At 46.1% G+C, this 20,649-nt stretch overlaps 1 protein-coding gene across 1 annotated transcript in view; it reads right to left on the bottom strand.

Moving 5' to 3' along the window:
* Nucleotides 1-5,629: 5,629 nt before the first annotated feature.
* LOC144101214 (uncharacterized) overlaps nt 5,630-20,649 on the bottom strand; it is a 43,555-nt gene continuing 28,535 nt past the window's right edge. Inside the window, exons 22-28 of the mRNA XM_077634287.1 lie at nt 19,511-19,809; nt 18,251-18,336; nt 15,930-16,023; nt 14,419-14,512; nt 13,997-14,150; nt 8,384-12,139; nt 5,630-8,336 (exon numbers count right to left, since the gene is read on the bottom strand). Coding sequence (XP_077490413.1) covers nt 11,966-12,139; nt 13,997-14,150; nt 14,419-14,512; nt 15,930-16,023; nt 18,251-18,336; nt 19,511-19,809 — 901 coding nt within the window. The 3' untranslated portion in view covers nt 5,630-8,336; nt 8,384-11,965. The remainder of the gene's footprint in view (nt 8,337-8,383; nt 12,140-13,996; nt 14,151-14,418; nt 14,513-15,929; nt 16,024-18,250; nt 18,337-19,510; nt 19,810-20,649) is intronic.

Here is a 20,649-nt window from a genome sequence, read left to right as displayed (position 1 = left end):
GAGGTAATTTCTTTGATTTCAGTGCCGCATTTCTTTGACCAAAGCGAAAGCGAAGATGCCATAAACGAGGGAATAAACTTTAAGGTTCGTTTTGTGACCTCTCACATTTTCTGCGACTGGATCACTCACCTTCGTAATTCGCATGAAAATCAAATGATTCCATTTGTCGCAAACTATTCCTGAGACGTTGAGAAGCGTAATAAATCTCTCGATTTTTTCCCTACACGTGCAGTACTGTGTTAGTTATTTCTTGTAAGAAACGTTTTCATGTAACAATGCATGCATAAGTACTGATCATATAGAAAAAGAACTAATCGCGTCATCGTATTGAACAGGGCTTTATGTACATGCTGGCATAAAAAAACCGCACTATCTACTAAATTATTGAGACCTTGGGGGGACTTGACGACGGTGTTAATTATAATTACCCAGAACTGCACCAGGTATAGCTATAAACAAAGGGAATTAGTGAAACTAGCGTAGGAATTTCATATTTGCACAAGTTTAGTTACATATCGCATGCATGAATAACGAAAACACTTTTCATTGCCGCGTCCCCTCTCAATCTCGCCACGTCTGTTAGTAGCACGCCTGCGGCTGCTTCTTTCCAAACAAGCTTCGCGATCATGTATTACCTCATGAAACATGACACATGCATGATGCAATGAAAAAGCATATGGCGTTTAGCACACTTAAGGTACGCTATTCTTAGCACACCAACGCGACCGCGCAAGATTGACACAACTTACCAGACTTCTTTCTACTCGAATGAAATAATTACGTCGTCATATCAAGAAACAGTTTCAAGTAAATATTGAATGTCATAAAACCCGCCATTAAAACATGGTGTGCTATTAACAAAAAAACGCATTACTTGGGGGCGAGTGAACCTGTCGGCCTGAAGTTCAGGTGAATGAACGCAGTAACTTGCATCCTATTAAGTGCATTGAGTGGCAGTGCCTATCGACTAGCTCCCAGACTTCGCGCTTTACTACCGTGGCCCAATGCCTGTTAGCCAGTTTCCGAATGCGGCATTTATGCGCGAGAAACCTATCGAGGCTAATTTAATATTTTTATGCTACTACGCGGCTCCAGCAGTGACGCAGCTGTCAATACATTTTGCTTCTGCAGTGCACAGGCTTGAAGCAGCCGCCGGTATCTGCGGCAGCTGCAGTAGACACGGGCAAGCGGAACCTGTTTTGCCTACCATGCGAAAGTCGCTGCTAACATCAGCGCCACCGCATCTTCGTGACGTCGCGGGGTGAAGGAGGTCCATAGGCCGCTCACTGTTAGCTTTTTGTTTGTTTCTTAAGTACCTCGCCCCGTTTTACAGTGGTGCTCTTTGGAAAACATTAAGGCAGTTCTTAGTATGACTCTTATAAGTTTGGGTGTTTTTTAGTGAGTGGAAGTGTTTCAAATAGTCGCCGTCGTAGGCACATTTTCTTCTAAGGAGCGTTGTCTGCTCTACAAATATGCCTTGCGTATACAATGCCTTGGATGATGATTAGTGAAACCTAGTATTGTTGTTGGTCTGTAGACATCCTGTGAAGTGCGGTTTTAAGCGGACTATTTTCTAAACGGATGGTAGTGTTGAGAAACTTGACGCGGTTTAGATAGTGGAAGGTAAATGTAATGCAATGAATTAAGGTGCCAGGACGAATGCTTTTAGGGTTCCAGATCCGTGTTCCCATATCATAAAAATTTTGCCTATGTAACGCATGTTACATGAGTGGTTTTTCTATAAATTAATTTATAAGTCTAGAGTCAAGTAGCCCCCTACTAGTTCCAAATGCTTGATGGTAATAAGAAAAGTCGAACTCGAAAAATCGGATAGTTGAGTGTGACTACCAATTGAAGTAGCGAGAAAGGAGGAGGAGGAAACAACTTTATTGACTCCAACTGGGTCAGTTGAGGGCGGGGGGGGGGGGGGGGGGGGTGAAAGGTCACACTTCAGTTTCATTTGGGTGTGGATTTCAGTTGGAACGCTAAGAAGATTGACCATGAAAATCGGTCGACACCAATCAGATTGAGGGGGTCCTTTGAGGGGCATCTGGGGCTAAGGGCTCGAAACTTCAGGTGCTCAGCAAAGTCAGCGCTTTGCTCCCTTAGCCTTCCAGGTGCAGGGACTCCCGATTCACTGGCAAGGACACGGCACACGCTCTTTACTTACCTTTCTTCAAAAGGGCCCGCTTTCGTTGGGTCTCCCTTTATGCAAGCAGAGTACATGTGTTTCCCTTCTCCCCAGTCTTGTGCAGCTGCAGGTTCCTGGTGTGTTACTATTATCAGTGGGTCATTGTAAAATACAAAAGCAGATTTTTGTTCGTCGTGGCATCTAGAATTGTAGCTATAGCCATATACAAGTCAAGAAAAAAGCGGCTTCTCATGAACCTGCTAGCATGGGTAGTGTGACAATCAGCTACATCCTCAGTAATTTTTTTTCGGGAGGGGCCCGAGACAGTTGTATAGGGCGAAGCCCGGTTTGGAAAGGGGGACGGGAGAAGGGGCAGGGCCCATGCCTAACAAGACCACTGCTGAGGGAGGGGGGGGGCAGTGTTGAGCGCGATTTTGGGGAAGGGAGCGGGCCCCCTCGGTCACCTCTTTGGATACCTGCCTGGTGACAAAGCAGAGATTTGCAATGACAATACATGTAGGGCACTATTCCCCCAAAGCAGGGAGTGGGCTATCTCATCTACCACTCCCTGCACTGTCACTTTAGCCAGGAGCGGCCGCCACATTTAGCAGGGAGTGGAGAGGACGAATGCAGCCAATGAGAACACATGCAGCAGCCTTGGCCAATGGGGTCCTAGCATTCGCGCCCTGGTGGTAGAAGGCGCAGACCGCGTGCCTCCAGGTCGCGTATTTTGCTTCGTGCAGCAGTACGTTCCCCTCGTCAAAATCGTGTCACTGTGTTCTCGGCCCGTTCGCTCCGATATTCGAAGATGGCGCTCTACCCCAATGCGGCCTCAAGGAGCAGGCAAGGCATGCATAACTTCCAGCGCCCTCAACCTCTGCATCCACGTTTCGATTCCGTCGCTGTGCCGTCACCCCTGGGGAACCTAGTTCACGGAACCAGCCTGTCGTACAGGCATCAAGCTGTGCCTGCGGAGTTCGGCGCCTTCATCAATGAACGTGGTGCGGTCCAGATCGACAACATCTGTAACCTGCTCAAGGAAAGTGGCGCCAGGATGGAGAATGCCTTCAAGGAGGAGCTGGATACGATCTTCGGCCTCCTCCGCGACGATGGGCTTAGCGACGTCAAGCGAATGAAGATCCTCGAGATTGTCCAACTGCGAGCTGCCGGATGGAAGCTTAACAACGGCCCGGCAGAAGACTCCAGCCAGAATTTTGGACGAGCGGATAGCGTCGGCATAAGAAACTTCACTGCCGTCTAGCTGTCCAGGCCTCGACCGCGGAGAGCCATCACCAACATTGCGTGCTCCGCCGCAACGGTCAAGACAGCCACCGAGAAGAGTGGGCAGCAATTGTGATTAACGCAGGCCTCTGCCGGTGCCCACCTGGAGTGGGGATGACTCTAACATCGTGCTTCACGGCCCAACGCCACGGAGAGCTTTTGGGTGCAGGCAAGCCTCCTACAGACTACCGGATACAAGAAAACCTGGAGTTCACAAGAGTTCTCAAAAATCCCGGACCAAGACAGTCAAGTACCTCCTGATCCATCGTGTCATGCAGTCAAAGGGCAAGTGAGAGAGAGAGAAACAACTTTATTGATTCGAGCTCGACGTCTGCTTAGACGCTGTCGATGGGAGTGGTTCCCTCTTAACGGGACCCATATGCTTCCCTAGCCGCCTGGCCCCTGGAGATCAGGACGAGCTGGTCTTCCACGGCGGGGCTGGTTCTACCACTCGCCGCACAGAGGCCCCCGACTTCCCGCAGCATAATGTAGTGGTAAAGGCTCATCACATCACGTGTGACAGCAAGGCTAAAAACTGGCTCCGAGGCTGAAGTGTCAAGATTCTGTACACGTCCGTCTACTTGCAATACATGTTCTGTTGTGCGCATACGATGTTGCCTTGTTTTTCTGCTATTGACGCATTTTATAATGCTACCAATAGCTGCTCCTAGGGTTATTTGCTGTAAAAAAAGAAGGGGGGGGGGGACCTCTCATATGTATGCTTTGCTTTCCAATGGCTGTGCGGGGGCTAATAGGTTATTGACGGGCATTAATGTTGTTAACGCTACGCTGGGAGCTGTGAGGTACACTGTAGTGGGGGCTTTGGAATAATTTCAACCACTGATGTTCTTTATTGTGTACTGAAATCTCGGTACGGAAAACGTTTTTGCATTTTGTGCTACATAGAAGACGATGATGAGTGGGCAATTCTACCGGACAAAGCAGGTGGAAGTTTTTATTTATTTATTATAGATACCTCAAGGGCCCTTGAGGGCTTTACATGAGGGTTGGGCTAACAACCTGGCTAACAACCTGGTTCGATGGCTTTATTGAAATGGTCCGGGTTTGCAAGAAGGATGGTACTGGTGGGAAGACTGTTCCAGTCACACACTGTTTGAATGAAGAAGCAATGAAGATGGGTCACGGTGCGAGCAGGAGGTGGGTAAACGGCCTTGTGGTGGCTTGTGCGGGCTGAAGAACGATGAGCAGGTTGGATAGGACAGTTGCGAGTAAAGTTATGATATATTTTGTGATACAAGCATAGCCTTGCAACAATACGGCGTGAAGAGATTCTCTGCAATGCACAGCGTGAGAGTGCAGTGCAGATTAACATGAGTTTTCAGCTGCGGCTATAGCTTAGTGGGCTCGCGCAACAGCCTTTGAAGCTGATCTGTTCATGCTGCCCTGGATTCGACTCCAGTCGTGGATATTGATGAATTTTTTTTCGTGCTTCTTTTTCTATGGGGACATACATCAGCAACAGACAATTCTGTAAGGGCTCTGATCTTCCAGATTTTTGCACTAAAATTGGAGGGAACACTTAGCTCTGCCGTAAGAGTACGACACGCTAGTGCTAATGCCCATACATGAGGAATTAGTCGTTCTCTACTCAACATTGATAGATCGCTTGGAGTCCTCATACCACACCTGCTGCAAGCAGCTAGGCAACACACCACTGCCCTTCAATGGCAGGTGCTGCCACCGGCAGCACTTGTGCAACCCAGGTTGCTCTCCCTAGAAGCCTCTCGCGACCAATCTAAAGATTCGGTCTTGCAGGATATGATGGGGCCACAAGGCCACGTGACCTAGGTGGCCCACCTGTCCTCAAGGTTGTTTCTCTGGGGATACTTTGTAGGCTTTTTTTTCCATGAGCTGCTGTGAGGCTTCAAACGGTTGCCAACGCCCAGACAATTTTTCTACGACGTGGGGTACAACACTCTCGCGTTAAGAGAAGAAAGAAGATAGATGGCTGCGGAAACTGCCACATGTTCATCGGACACCTGGCAAGATTTTGACTGCCTGAAGAAATTTTCCAATGGTGCGAAACATATATAAATAGGAACACTCAAAAACATTGGTACCAGCCTTCCATTACACTAGGCAAAACTGCTCGAGGTGCTTAAATGTGGCTCTGCATGGTACTCTTACACTTACAAATTTAGATTGGTTAGTAGGTGGCTACCAGAACTACCATACATGAAATTACTGAACAATGCTACAGAAGCAAATATAGTACACTTTATTTAAAAAACATACATGGTTGATTCCAAAGGTATATGTACACACATAAACACTGCAAGTTACAAACAAGCATAAGGTAACAAATGCCATTCACATGCAACACAGTAAAATGACGAAAGGATTCCATCCTAATTCGAACCCTCATCAGTACAATATTGCTAGTAAAAAGGCACAAAATGCATGCTTGCATTCTGTACACAATTTTGATCAGTCTTAGTACATTACTTACCTATGCGCTATGACCTTCTGCACGGCATCATGTAAAAGCAAACCAGCATACATGTGCAAAAAACTTAAATAAAATGCACAAAAAAATGGGCACCCGTTTCAGTGTGTTACATCGCTAGTGTTCAAAAACATGTTAGGCAATATAACATTTACATTATTCTTCATTCACCACATGCAACTATATGCACACATATAGGTATACTGCGTATACATTCTAATAGCGTAGCTGACACATACTGTACACGTGGCATTTTGCACAGTGAGAAACCGCAGCTCATCGATTGTTGGTGCAAATAATGCCAACAGCTGTAGATTAATGGTCCTAACCGACAGTGTTATGGCAAGCTGCACGTGCTCCCACGTCATTTCTCAACCGCCATGCAACTGTCCTCAAAAAACGTGGTGCATGTATTGTCCGAGCCAAAAGCATATGAGCCGCCCTACACACACTCTAGGTACTCTATGGAGGCTTGATACAATCCCTGGCACAGTGGCTCACAAACTTTTGACACAGACTGCATGTAAATTCAAACACACACAAAACCTTCAAGTGCGTAGCATCTGCAGGGCAGGGACCCTACTGGCAGGCTCAAATCTTCCAAGATGCAGGAAGAGAAAAAAAAGAGAGAGAACAATCACAACCACAAAATAATTACAGAAAATGTGAAAACTATAAGCTTGGCTTGGGATAGCTGACACTTCGTGCTCAATATCTTGTGCGGTTAAAAACCCCTATCAATACCCAAAGTTCAGTTATTGGGAAAAGAAAGAAATGGTCCCTGTATTATGCCATAACAAAAGTAAGAAGTTAAAAACAGTCAATGATGAGACAGTCTGATTATGAGATTCAATAACAAGAACATGCAGCAAAATAAAAAATAAAAAAATAGATATATCCCCATACAGCTCCCTGCATACAAAATACATTTGGTATTGCTTTCAGTGAACACTCACTTGGTTACTATTTAGTGATGAGATTACTGAACCCATAATTAACAAATCACGACCTCCCCCAAAAGTTTGCTCAATGGAAACAAAACAAACTGTCAATGAATATTAAAGGAATATTTAAAAAGTCACTGCCTCAAACGTCTAGTTTTAGATAAAAGGCAATCGCCAAAATACTAGATGAAAGTGAGAGGAAACAGTATATGGACATTCTTTTCTGCCATGTCGGCGAGGCATTTCTTTTTCAAAAACTGAAACAGCCATTAATACGCACACAGTTACTGTCTTTATTCACCTAGCATTTTAGCATGGTGAGAATATGGTAACTCAGAGAGCGTTGTAGCATGTCCATTCAGTGGCAAAAGAAAAAAAAAAGAGAACCTTTGAATGTGCAAAGGCATAAATTACATGCATAGAATAAAAATTTTGCTCCGAAACCCACCGGCAGTTTACACTTTATTCTGATTGCTTGTACCTGTGAAAAAAATTCTGCAGGAGGAAGTGTTGGAAGGGCAAACTATGCAGTCATGAAAGGGAGTAGTTTCATTCTAAAAAAAAATATGAGGAGTAGCCTAAAGCATCGAGTGAGCAGACCCCTAAAACAGACCTCGAAAAAAATGTGAGCAAGATTTCTCTCAACTGGTCAAGTGTGCCGAGGGGGCGTTTTCTTCTCTTGCTAACGAAACACTTTGGACTGACGCACGACGTGTGCAGGGGATGGTTTTGTCAGATTTGCACAGGCTACCAGTGGGGAGAAAGGAACTAATGGGGAGAAAGGAACATGGTTATCGTTTTACTGCGTCACATTAACTTTCGTTGACACAGCACAAGCTTGAACAACGGCCACGACGAAAGAGACATCCAGCGATGTTTCATATGAGGAATTCTTGCTCTTTTTCGGAGAACTCTAGCGACAGAATTTGGCGAACTAGGATTTTTCGTGGGTTTTAGAAAAGTGTTGAGAACCAAAACTTGTTATTTTTTCTACAAGTATCTATTTTTCCAAAACTTGTGCAGAAGAAAAAGGCCCATAAATAGGGATCTTCATGTCTAGTTATGGGAATTTTTTATTATAGCATGGAACATCATTATACTGATTACGCTGACTGCCATTTGGTGATGATGAGAGAAGATGACAAACACACAGACTTGAGAAACAGTTCTTGTTCAGGCGGGAAGCAAAGTATTGTGGCCACTTTAACTAGGACAACAAAAAAAGTGTGAGAAAAAAGAAAATCAGCAGCAGAATCGAACATGGAAAAGTGGCAACAATATGATAAAGGGGGGAGGAAAAAAAAGGAAAGAAAGCATTCCATCTAACAAGAATGCCAGAAAAAAAGAAAAATATAACCAGAAAGCAGAACCAGATCACACAAAATAAGAGTAAAGAAGAGAGGTGGAAGGGAAATGATAACAAAAGCCGGCAACTGGAAGCACTGGAACAAAATAAAGATTCTACTCTGGCCAGCTACAAGACCCTGCAAGAGATGCAGTTCTTATGGTCCCACTTTTTTTTCCTCCTCCCCTCCCCCTTCTTTTTCTTAGAGTAAACACACTTTTTGTTCTTTTTTTTCCCTTTTCTCTTTACTGTTCCCACATTTGGTTCTGGTGCTTTTTCATTTCCCCCAGGCATGTTACCCCCCCCCCCCCCCCCCCCCCTATCCACATCACAATTGGCCCTCACTACCTCCACATGAGTCCTTGGAATGCAAGGCCTAAGCCAATGATGAGGCCAGCAAGGAAAAGTTCTCGTGTTGAAACATTGCTCACCGACCCGAGGCTTCTCATGTGACCTTTGTTTAAGTTTGTGCTGTCCAGAATTCCACCTACCATGACGTTTCATTCCATGGGCTGTCCCAGTTCTGTCTTGGGTCAAGAAGCCTTGACAAAATTTTCCTCCGACCTTTTTTCTGGTCTCTCAGTCAGCAGAGACCAGACAGAGGAATGGTCAGTTCTGTAATAGCTTTCCAAATGTCTAGGACTCCCGATTTAAAACACAACAGCCATAAAAAAAAAAACTGCATCAATAATTCTGACAACACCCAAGAGACGACAAAGGCGTCGTGACAACTCGTATGGGATGCATTTACAAAGCAGAATCGTAGCCCAGCTTTCAATATAGCACGCCGGAAGTGGCAGTGACAAGCAGGCACAGTATCTGACTAGGCGGCCCCAATGACTTGAGAAGCACTTGCTCAACTTGGCATGTACAAGACTTCCTTCTTGTCTTTGTGCACATGGCCAAATATAAAAGTAAGATCTTTAATTGCCTAACTGCCCATATTGCCACTACAAGATCAGAAAAAAAAAAATTCTTTAGTAGAACCCTCTAGCAAGACAGTTGGTTCATTTCGAGGAAAGTTAAGACTCTGCAAATACGACACTGAACATTCGTTTTCACCGACACATTCGGTGCCACATTCGTTCCCTTGCCTCTTGTCTTTGTTACATACACGCAATCTTAACTTTGCTCAGAACAAAAATGACCTCGCAAACTGCCAGTAGCAACTGCAAGTGAACTTTCAAGTGAGAAATGGCTGTTTTAACTTTCTTCAAGGTTAAAAACCAACAGTAAAACACAAAGATGTACACGAACAGTGTATAAAGCAAAAAAATCTTTCTGGGCAGTGTTATGACAGTTGCACCTTGAGTGCTACCGCAATCAAGAACCCTTTAATTGAGATTAACCTGTACTCAACACAGAACGACGACTCCTGGTTAGGAAGCTTGCCACTATCTTTTCAATTTGAGGAGCTGCCAGGAAAAGCAGATGAACTCTGTCTTCGAAAGCCTAAATCCATCCTATACATTATAAAATAAAGGACCCTGAACAACAATCACCTCTAAGAACAAGCTGTTTACACTGATAGCATGCAGACAAAGCACAACTACTTCAGTGTTGTTAATACTGTAAAAATGTCACAGCATTGTGCAAAACCTGCCACACACTGATATCACCTAAGACATTGGGTATTTCTGAAGTCATCAAGCAGCGACAGGAGCAGCTCATGAATGATATTGCAGACAAGCAAACCTGTAAGAGACTCGACAAACACCTAAGAATTAAAGCCGACAAAATTCTCGCCATGTGCATAGCCACGGAAACAAGACATGCCAACACAGCATGAGAAACAACACGAGCCAATCATGAAATGTAAAAATTAATGTGGAAAGCTTTGCTCGACGCTTAGCACTCCAATGTCCATTCAATCTCAAGCCTGTTCGCAGCATCAGCTACGTTTTAATGAAAAAAATGGCCCCCTAAGTCACACAGCACAGTACTCTTCCAATCTAAAAAGAAGTGACAAAAGTACGACACAGTCAAAGCCAAAATTTGTGTTGGACTACACTGCCTTGCCCCCGTACAGAATACCAAGCCACACGTGCTGGTGGAACGGCATAGTCTGCCAACTAGGTGTTTTTGTACTTGTGTTGTTCAATGCTTCCAAAATGACACTGTCTGCGTGCAACACGCACCAGCAGTTCAGCACTAGAAATGGTTAAAACTCACAGGTGGTGCAACTATCAACCTGACTCGACATTATGCAAAGGACCCATTTCTTCGCAGTGTTACACCTATTTTGAGTGGACCTTCTCACAAGCAGTGGCTGCACATACAGGTGTACTGGCCTCGTGAATTTCTACGTAGTAGAACATGCAAGACGTCTAGTGTTTGAAGGGCAACTCCAGGGGTTTTTCAACTGTACGTTTCTCTCTTGTTCCTAATCATCTCCACCAAGTCTTGGACGCCCAAATGCAGCATTTCATTCTTCCACAAATTTATCATAAGTCTCCTATTTATGTAGCCTAGGTTCAGCTGATCACAACGGGCAACACTGCATCTGTGATGTCAAAGATGTTACCGACATTTCGATGCCCACTCCTAGCATCCTAGCATCCTGAACTAGCTTTAAAGCCTGTACTAGGCCGTCTCACGCATTTCATGAATGGAGTCATCAATTTCAGTTGCTATTTCAGTCATTCAGTGCAAGTATGAGAGTTCTCCCAATAATGCTAGTGACGTCACTGCTGCGTCAAGCAAACTAATGTCCCTCGTCACGAACAGGGTTTCAGTTTGCAGTTTTAAAATAACTCCGCTCGGTATAGGGAATGTGATGCAATCAATGAAGTTGCCCTTCAACGCTCACCTACGTCCATACTGCTGACAACACATCACAGGCACCAAAACACAGTCCACACGGCACAGGTGGCAGTCACGCTGGGCTCTTGTATGTGTGGTGGCAGCCACAGCTCTTCCGCAAGGTCTTGATGATGCTGGTACCTGGACACGTGACAACTGCACCACATTCCGGGGATGTCACCACTGCTTCTTCCCGAGCCAGTCAACAGGGCACAGTAGGGCTCAGGAGGAAAGACTTCTCTAAAGCAGTACACAGAATGGGGCATTGTTCCTGGTCATGGTTTGCCGTGATCAGGCGAGGGGCCCACACCTCGAGCCCAAATTCAAGTATTTTTGATGTACTGCCACAAACGCAGACTTTGCTGGCCAAGGGGCCAGGAACCATTGTTCTGCCACCTCCCAACGGCAGCTTACGTAAGGGTGAATAAGTTTTCGCTGACCTGAGTGCATGTCAAAGCTCCAGGGTCTGCTTGTAATGCACATGACAGAAAAAGACTTTGGAACTGCTAATGCTGCTTGCGGAGGCCAGTGTTATGGAAGGGGGGGAGGGCTGTGTTTGGTAGTAGCTGCCGGTTCAATGCAGAGATGTCTGGTGCTGCCTCTCTCATGGACAGTGATTGGTGTTCAGTCCCTGGACTACCAATGCAAGAAGGAGATTTGTGAAATTCAACAGCCCACACACAAACTCTATTACATGAGCCGCAGCGGCATGAGGCAACTTGGCTGTGAAGATGAATCGAACGAGAAACAGTAGCAGGGGATCAGCAGGCACAAGTTCAGGCGCCTGCATTTCTCTACTTCACACTGTCCACTTAACAAAGCACCCTGTCTAACAAGGCCGGGAACTGCTGAAAAATGACTATGGCTTTCACGTTCTGCAACCACCTCGCACTGCTGAGGACGTCAAGACACACCCGGCGCCTTCCACGAAGACGCCCAGCCCTCTCTTTCCGATGCTGCGGCCAGAGCTGAAACCAAGTTGGGCCCCTTTTGTTTCACACGCAGGTGCTGTACGCTTGTCCACTGTGGGTGTAGGTGGCTCTCTGGCCCTGCGGCTCGAGGCTTACATCCTCGGCTGACGGCGTCACCTGGAGGCTCACCGAAGGTGTGCTGCTGCTGGCGCCACTGCTCCCAACGGGCTCTGCATTGCTGCTCCCACTGCACACGGCCTGCGCAGTCAGGGGAGAGCACTGTCAATCATTCTGCAAATTGTCCACTCAATTAAAACACTGCCGAACCCACAAGAAAAAATTCAGAGGACAGTTAAACTCTGTGCAATGCGAGATTCAACGACAACTGTTAGCAGTGGTGAATATGATACACACTGCTGTTTATTCATCGTCATTTGTATTCTCCTCTGGCAGGGGGTGAGTGATGTCACTGTGGTCATACTTAAAACAACGCAAACAAGACACAGACACAGTAACAGATGTGCATACAAGCACTGACTTACAACTGATAGTTGTAAGCCAGTGCTCATGTGTGTGTGTCTTTCCGCACACATGTCTTGTTTGCGCTGTTTTGAGAACAACCACCAACTCACCCAAGCTTCCACACTTGAGACTGTGACGTCACTGTGTTCAGACCACTGAGCGTGGCATGTTGCATAGGCGTCACGCATGACATCACTGCATGGTGACCAACTGACATGCTGCAGTCTTACGCCAACACTGCCAAACTAGGAAACTTGCCCTTCACTGTCAAGCACCTATTTTTAGATTTTTAGAATGCTCTCAATTCCGTATCATACAGCCTCTCATTACAAAAACTAAGTGAACTTCAGATGCCACACGAGTTGCTTTTTTTTGGCCAGTGATGGCTAGGAGCTGGGGGCAGACTTACATCTGGAGCCGACGTATACACTGCAATAAACAACAGTCCTGAAACAAAGTGGGAAAAAGGAAAGGTGGAGGTTTGAGGCACGCATGGATTCAGGTGCTCGGGTAAGCCCAAAATAGGCATTCTAAGGTTCCAATGAACCCAGCCTGAGAACCCCTGTGCCAGGATGAAAATGGATGGAGTGCAACAATTTTGTTTTGCCCAAGAATTCCAAGTACAATTTTCATTGCGCTAATTTGATTCGACATTTGACTTCTTTTAGAGCTACTCAGCAATTTCAATCTGTGCTGAAATTTAATTATTTGCACACTTGCAATTGTAAACTTGTAACCACAATATGTATTTTAAAAAAGATTGGAGGCGGGAAGGGAAAAGCCGTTTACGACTCATTGCACTGATTTGAATTTGAGCAGTGACGTCACGCTGCGCATGCGCAGTTGTTGCTTGGCGGCGCATCACACCACCCGCCACAGTGGGCAGTTTGCTCACAGTCCAGTTGGCAGGCTGTGATCACGTGACCTAGGATGTAACTGACGGGCAAGGTCACGTGAATGGACGGACGGTCACCGCGAGTATGAGCCATTAAAGACTTTCGCCTTAAAAATGCAGTAAAATTTTTGGAAGGAAGCTCGTGCATTAAGGTCAGGTCACCTCACGAAGCCAAAAACTGGCCATCTATGGTTACAAAAACTAGAGAGGACACTTAAGCTCTGCCTTAAGGGTATGCTGCTACAGCGTTAATGGTTTAATGCCCACATATGCAAAAATATGCAAAATCGGCCATTCTCTACATAACATTCATAGATCCCTGGGAGTCTTCACGCCCCTCTTGGCGCAGTGGTGCAGCGGCTAAGCAATGTGCCTCTGCCCAACGACGGCAGGCACTGCCACCATTTGTGCAAACCAGGTTGCTCTTCTTGAGCAGCCTCTCACGACCAATCATTAATTTAACTGCCACCTGCCACTGTCAGCAGTTTGCTCATAATCCGGTGGGTAGCTTGTGATGACGCCACAAGGTCACGTGACGACCTAGGTGGCCCACCTGCTCCCAGGTCGCTTCTCCGCGGATTTTTCGCGGGTTTTTCGCTCACGGTCAACGACACCGGCTCTTCTGCGACACAAGCTCCTTAACGCTACCGCGTTGAAATGCGTGACGCGAGTGGTTGCCCCGGTGACACGCCACTGACCTTGAGGACTTGCTGGCAGGCATCCGAGTCCAGGGGTATGGGGTCCTCGTTCTCACGGTTGAAGATGATCAGTGCAATCTTCGCCGGATGGGGTACTGCTGGCGGAAGGCTGGGCCTCTCACTGTCGCTCTCCCTTCTGCTCTTCCATGGTGGCCTGTCAGAGGGAGGGAGGGCCCAGCGGCTCAGACTCCAGGCAAAATTAAAAGGACAATGGCGACAGTCCGTTCAAAACATCTTTATCAGAACACGCAGTGCAAAGAGCTTGTACCAAGACTGCTGCAGAAAGTGATGCATAGTTTCAGTAATGCGTGCTCCAAGAGTGTGCCCTTCTCTGAAATCAGCGATGCAGAGAGCTACTCACATAGAAAATTTTACACCTTTCGTAAAAACTGGGCCCCCCTCTCCTTTGTGCTAGCAGTCACCTTTTCGTTCTAGATGCTGTTGTGCGGGCCGTGGTGGATGACTGGGGGTTGAAAGCAGAAAGGTCCAAGTACGGGGTGTGGATGTGAATTTTTCCTGCACGAAAAAAAAAATTTTTTTCAGTAAAACGGCAAAAGAGCGTGCCACAGAGTAGCAGCAGCAAGTCAAAAAGACAGATGGAATCTACGAAGAAATAAAGTGGCAACCAGTTTTACATTCCCATATAATATACTCTTTATTTTTGTATGAACTACACCTACCGAACTTTACCTCTTATGGGATTTATTTTTGCTTTGTTTCGTTTCTTTGCTTTCTGTCTGCATATCACTTCTTACATCAATTTTTTTTTCTTCTGTACTGGTATCAGTGTGCCCTTATACACTCTCTTGTCCCCACCTTATGTAATGCCTACAGGACTTTAAGGCTTCTATAAATGAAATGAAAAAACGAATGAAATTATTGATACAGGCAAACCTCAATTCGTCCTCAGGGCCCCTTAAACCACCTAACGGCTCATTAAAAAAAAGTGTCAAAATGGCTTTTTTTTATCACGCGAAATGTTTCATAACATTAAAAAAATAACAATATCTCTGGAAACATTTTATGGTGAAGAATAATAGTTTATTTACTCTCAGCATGGCGCCAAGGGGGGGCGAGAAGTGGCGGTCACCACTCCAAAAATTTTCCTCACAAGAGAAAAATCTATCGCACTTTGTTGAGGCCCTGAGGAGGAGGATGTTTCATGATAGCACAGCTCACATATAGAGTGCCCTCACTGCAGGCCCACTGCATTTTATTTTATTCATTCATTTTATTTTACAGAAGCGTAATGACACAAAAGCAGCATGCCAACCCAACATGTTACTCGCCCCTCTTCACCGCGCCACCCCACCACGAATGTCCTGGCATCGTCCCTGTTTACTACTATGTATTGCCCAATTCACTCCTGAAACTCCGTAAAAGAAGCAGGTTGGTTTTAAATGCCAGTAGTGCATTGAATTGTTTCGAAATGCACTGTTCCTCCACTGATGCCATCCAAACTACTGGAGGCTACCAACGGGTTGGTCTATGCTGTGCCATCCATGTGAGATGGCAAACACCTCATCCGTAATTTCTTCGTCCTTGGACTCCCTGTCATCTAGAGCATCGTCACTGCCTTCTTTTCTTGAAGAATGAAACATGAAGTTGATATCCTTGCCACTTGCTCTATCATCACCTGATGGATATAGTGATGTACCACGCTAGAACAGTGCACGAATGACTCCATGTTTTTTTGAAAGTGCGAGAAAATCTCATGCTAACAGGGTGACCTCTGCACGTACAGAATGCCTGCTGCTATCTATTGTGAAAAGTCTTACTCTTACTCATCAAAAGCGCCGACAACAGAATGGCTACTATCATCTATGCCGACCCTTTGACGACCTCCCTTCATGAAAAGCCATTCAGAAAGCAGCGGAATACCGATGACGTGCTGACCTGCTCGGAGCAAAAACACAATGCTGCGCAGACTGACCTTTGGGAAGGTGAATGACTCTAGAAACATCCAGGTCCACAGCCGAGTGCATCTGGGCGAGCTCCTTGTACCTGCTCAGATCGACATCCACTGCCTGTTTGGGTGAAAGAGGAACAGGCAGCCACTGTTAGGTGTGTATGGTGGGCGTAAGAAGAGCACGCGTCTATTCTGGCCCTGAGGTGTAAAGGGATGCATCGGAACAACACGGGGCTACAGAAAGGGGGGGGAATACAGCGTGGCTCATAGTCGCACTGCATCAGGGCACAGGCTGGCCATAGATCAGCTTCATGAAATGATTATGCACACACGACAGTGTGAACTTGCCTTTCAGCCAACTCTTAGCGTAAATACCCATGACAATACGAGCCGTTCTCGACGGGAGGTAAAGTGTACAGCCCTCGCGTATCAGTTTCGCCGCACTGCAAGCCGCACGATGGAAAAAAAAAGACTATTGCACACCAAAGGTGCGATAACAAAACCATGCCACAAGATGCAACGTACAGGTTACGCCATGCGAGAAGCTGCACAAGCTTGCTCCCAGCATTTTGTCTCTGTCATCTGCACTTTTCTTGTCTCCCGTTGTTTGAAATACAATGTTTTCAGAACCTAATAAAGAAAAACTATACAATATGAAAGTGGTCAATGCAAACTGGTCACAGGGTCGAACGGCACTTCGTTTTTTGACCCTTGAGCACGCAGCAGCCGCACCAGACGCACCAGCTCACGATGGCTGCCAATGCACTGGTTTCACGCAAGACCTGATGTTATTACCGCGTGTGCACTTTTGCTGCACGCTTATAGTCAATTCTAAGAGAGAAGTGCAAGTCAAGCGATGTAACTAGTGCGAGATGCTGTAACCATTGGGTGCCGTTTGGAAACTCCGTGGCCGTTAGCATCGAGTTCAGAAAATAGGAAACGACATCCGTAATTTCAGAATATTCGGAAAGGTTGAACACTTGGAACAACAAAAGTACAGTGCAAACTGAATCATACGGCGAGAATGCACTGTTCAGAAACTGTTTGAAGTTTTGGATTTTTGCTCATCTCGCCAAGAACCCAAAAAAATTGGCAGTGGCTTAACTTGGCTAACGCTGGAATTCAGCGAAAAGCAAGCACACTTGCTAAGTGCCTGAGGCTAGTCCATGGCAGCTCTGCTACACACTCGCAACAGCCATTCTATATAGTATACCCACACGACCACGTGGCTGTGATGTGGTATCACAAGGACTTACGACACCCCCATCGGATGTCATCATGTGGCTTCACATCACCCCATCGGATGTTCTTAAGGTCAAAGCTCAACCCAAAGGTCACCCAATGTCAAAGGTGAGAGGTCAAATGTCAACTAAAGGTCATGGGTCAAGGTCAGTGGTAAAGGGTTCGACACCATAACTGTACACATATGGTTATAAACGGCTAACGTGGTTTCGCTGAAGGTGGTTCAAGGTCATTCTCTGGCCTACGCGACGACTGCTTTACCTAGTTTAGTGAAGGTTTCCGCTTCAAAATCTGTGTTGGGCGCACCCGTAACACGCCCCACCCGTAACAAACACGAAAGGTCTATCTTGATGCCACGATGCCGAACAAAAGCATATTCTTGTTCCTTCTTTCCACGCACCATTTCCGAATGGAACCGACTGCCAAGCGATATCACCAACCTGGTATCTTCAGAATCCTTCTTGTCTGCTGTTTCGGCTCATGTATCGTAGTAGCGTGTCTAGTACACAGTGTATTTCGGTTTCCTTGTTTTTATTCTGTTCACTTAGACTGTTTGACGTCGGATGATTTGCCTGTACTTTTTTTTTTTTTTGCTTCCAGTTGGTCTTATTGAATTTTGTCCTCATACTGTAATCGCCCTTTGTCGCTGTTATTTTGTTGTTACCACTTTGTAATTTTTTCCTTTGTGCACTCCTGCCCTGACCGCCAAAGGGCAGTCGGCAGTATTTATGAAATAAATAAATATGGCCTTTGGCGCAGCTTGACACAATTTCGGCCAAATAAATGTTTTTGGTGCAGAAATGTGCACAAAATAGCGTTTGCATCAAAAGGGTGCAAATGGCGCAGCTGTCCCTCGCCTGAACTACAAGAGTGTGCCAGGTAACAAATGCAATATGCTGTTGGAATATTGTGGCACAAAGGCTGGCTGCACCTACCGACACAAGCAGAGCTGGCCTTTGTGCCCTGTGGAAACAGATCAGGGAAGGCATCGTGCAATGATAAAGACAGCAACACATTTCAGCACTTTTCAGCCATCCATTTTCTGTCCCCTCACAATGCAACTTCGGAAAAGTTGGCAACAGTAAATGCACTGATGAACCCACCTGGAGCGGAAAGGCCACATCGTCCTCTAGCAGGGGCACCAGAAACTCTGGTGAGAATATCTCGGAATAAAGCTGCGCAGCCAAGCCTGCAGGGAGAATGGGACAGCAGCGCTAGAACCACAACACTACCGCCGGCAGTGCCAAGCCCTTGGCCACAGCACTTCACTGGAACAGAGTTTCGACGGCATATCATACAGAAGGCAGCAGCTGCACTAGCCCCTCCAACTGTGGGCACGACATTCCACGGCCATAATCATCATCATCAGTCTAAGTACATCACCTGCGAGGCAAGGGACTTTCCCAAATCTCTCCTGTCACATAATTTCAAGCCTTTCTGTTACAACCTCCAATTTCCTGCCCCACAAGTGAATAATATTTCCCTCTTGAGGAGATACTAGGTAAGCTGCTGTCCATGACCTCAGAGTACTTGCCAGATTCCCCCCTTTTATTCTCTTAGAAGAACAAAAAATTCAGTGACATCTGCTGCACCACAGGAGTGTGCAGTGAGGTTGGCAGTCTGAAATGCCTCTTACAGTGCTTCCATCATCTCCATGCAAATCAAATTCAGCCTGATGGCAGCAGCTGGATAGCCGCATTACACTACTCCACAACGTTACCACAGTCTATGCCGCTGTAACTTCCACGGCAACGTCAGCAAGTACGAGATAGAGGCACAAACGCAAAACTGTATGGATGAAAGCGATCGCTGCAAACCGGCCACAGGGTCGACCACACACATGCCGCAGATTTGCCTGCTCCATTTTCCAGATTTGTCCAGGTGATCCAAGTACACTAATGTCTAACGCATCATTTGAAAGCAGAAAACACGCAAGTGAAAATTAGGGGTTCATAGTCCTTTAAGACGAACTTCTGATAAGACAAACAAATTTTCATGGTCCCTTCAAGTCAGTCTTAAAGGGAGTATACTCTATTTACTACAAGAAAGTTATAGTGTCAGTTGCCAGATGCCTGCTGAAAAATAAATGCATGTGAAAGGTAACCCTGAACAGTCTGGAATTTCCGTGGTCGTCTTGCTTTTGATTTACTGTATGTGCCTGTGTATTTTCGAACAGTTTAATCTTCCGTGACACTCTGAAACCATCAAAATTAGCTTAATTTAATTATGCTGCAATCATATACTTCTTAATGCATTTTCCAGTTTTTTACATTTCTGCAATGAAGAGACCATTAGTCACAAGACTTTGGGAGCTGGTAACTATTTTTGATGCGTTTTCAATGAATGGGCGTATGCCCCCTTACCAAGCCAGTCTTTCTCCTCGAGTGTTCGCTCATGCCAGTAGGCCGAGGGCAGCCTAGGAAGCAGCTGCTGGGCCAGCCCCGCCCCCGCAGCCAGTGCTGACTGCAGGCCACCGGCAGACATGCGCGTGCGCTGCCGGGCACCCACCCCAAGGCCCAGCTGCAGTTCACGCCGGCGTTTGTCCACCTCGGCCTTGAGGGCTGACACCATGTTGCTCAGCTCGGCCTCCAGGTCCCGGTACGGACCCCGGTCCCGGGCCAGGGTGGCCGCAAATGGACCAAAGCACTGCTCCACAAAGCGGCTATACGAGGGTAGGAGGAGAAGTGTTCGATTAGGAATGGAGCTCCAAATTTCTTAGTTATTTTTACACACTGCAGTCTCGCATGAGGCTATGGCAGGAGGAGATGAAAAATGCACAAACAAATGGTAACAATCAGCACTAGCATATGAGATACAGTGAGTCAGCTAATTACTCAATAGCATCCACCTGTGCATAGCCACATAGCTAAGGAGGAAACCCATACAGCTTTCTCAAAAGCTTTACAGTGGAATAAAAAGTCGTCACAGTACGGGGTCCCCAGTTTGGGACCGGGGTCCCAAGACCAGGCAAATTTTTCAAGTGAAAAGCTTCTAACAGCTGTGCAGCCTTCCTTTGTAGCCCTACAGCTTCAATCGGGTAGATGCTAACGAGTAATTACTCCCTAATTGAAATCTACTTCACCTTGGTGGCTTCCCTCAGATACACTCGACTAAGAAGAGTTAATCATAAGGGATTGCCCTGAAAGTGTCAGGTGACAGAACTTCAAAAATACTGCATAGATGATGCCAGAAGAGAAACCCAAGAGACATATGATCGCTAACTTTCAATAATTTATCGTGAACCATGGTGCAAGGCACGTAATGAAATTCAGTGCAATATTTCACTGCATGTTTCAGTACAATACTAGCAACAGCAATGAAATCTGCGGGCTGCGTTTGCATGATGTGTGGCCATGACATGCCCATATCTTCCGCTACATGGTTAACAATTAATTGTTTAACGGTAGTGCGTGTGCCTCTCGTGCCTTCCTCTGCTCTCCTCATCTTCTTGAGTTGAGCTTTACGTTTGAAACTGTGTCACCCAAACTGCCAGATTAGTCAG

This window comes from Amblyomma americanum, chromosome 8 (assembly GCF_052857255.1).
Source record: "Amblyomma americanum isolate KBUSLIRL-KWMA chromosome 8, ASM5285725v1, whole genome shotgun sequence".
NCBI classification, from domain to species: Eukaryota; Metazoa; Arthropoda; class Arachnida; order Ixodida; family Ixodidae; genus Amblyomma; species Amblyomma americanum.
Note: the sequence above shows the minus strand (reverse complement) of the source record. Positions and strands in the feature narration are given on the sequence as shown.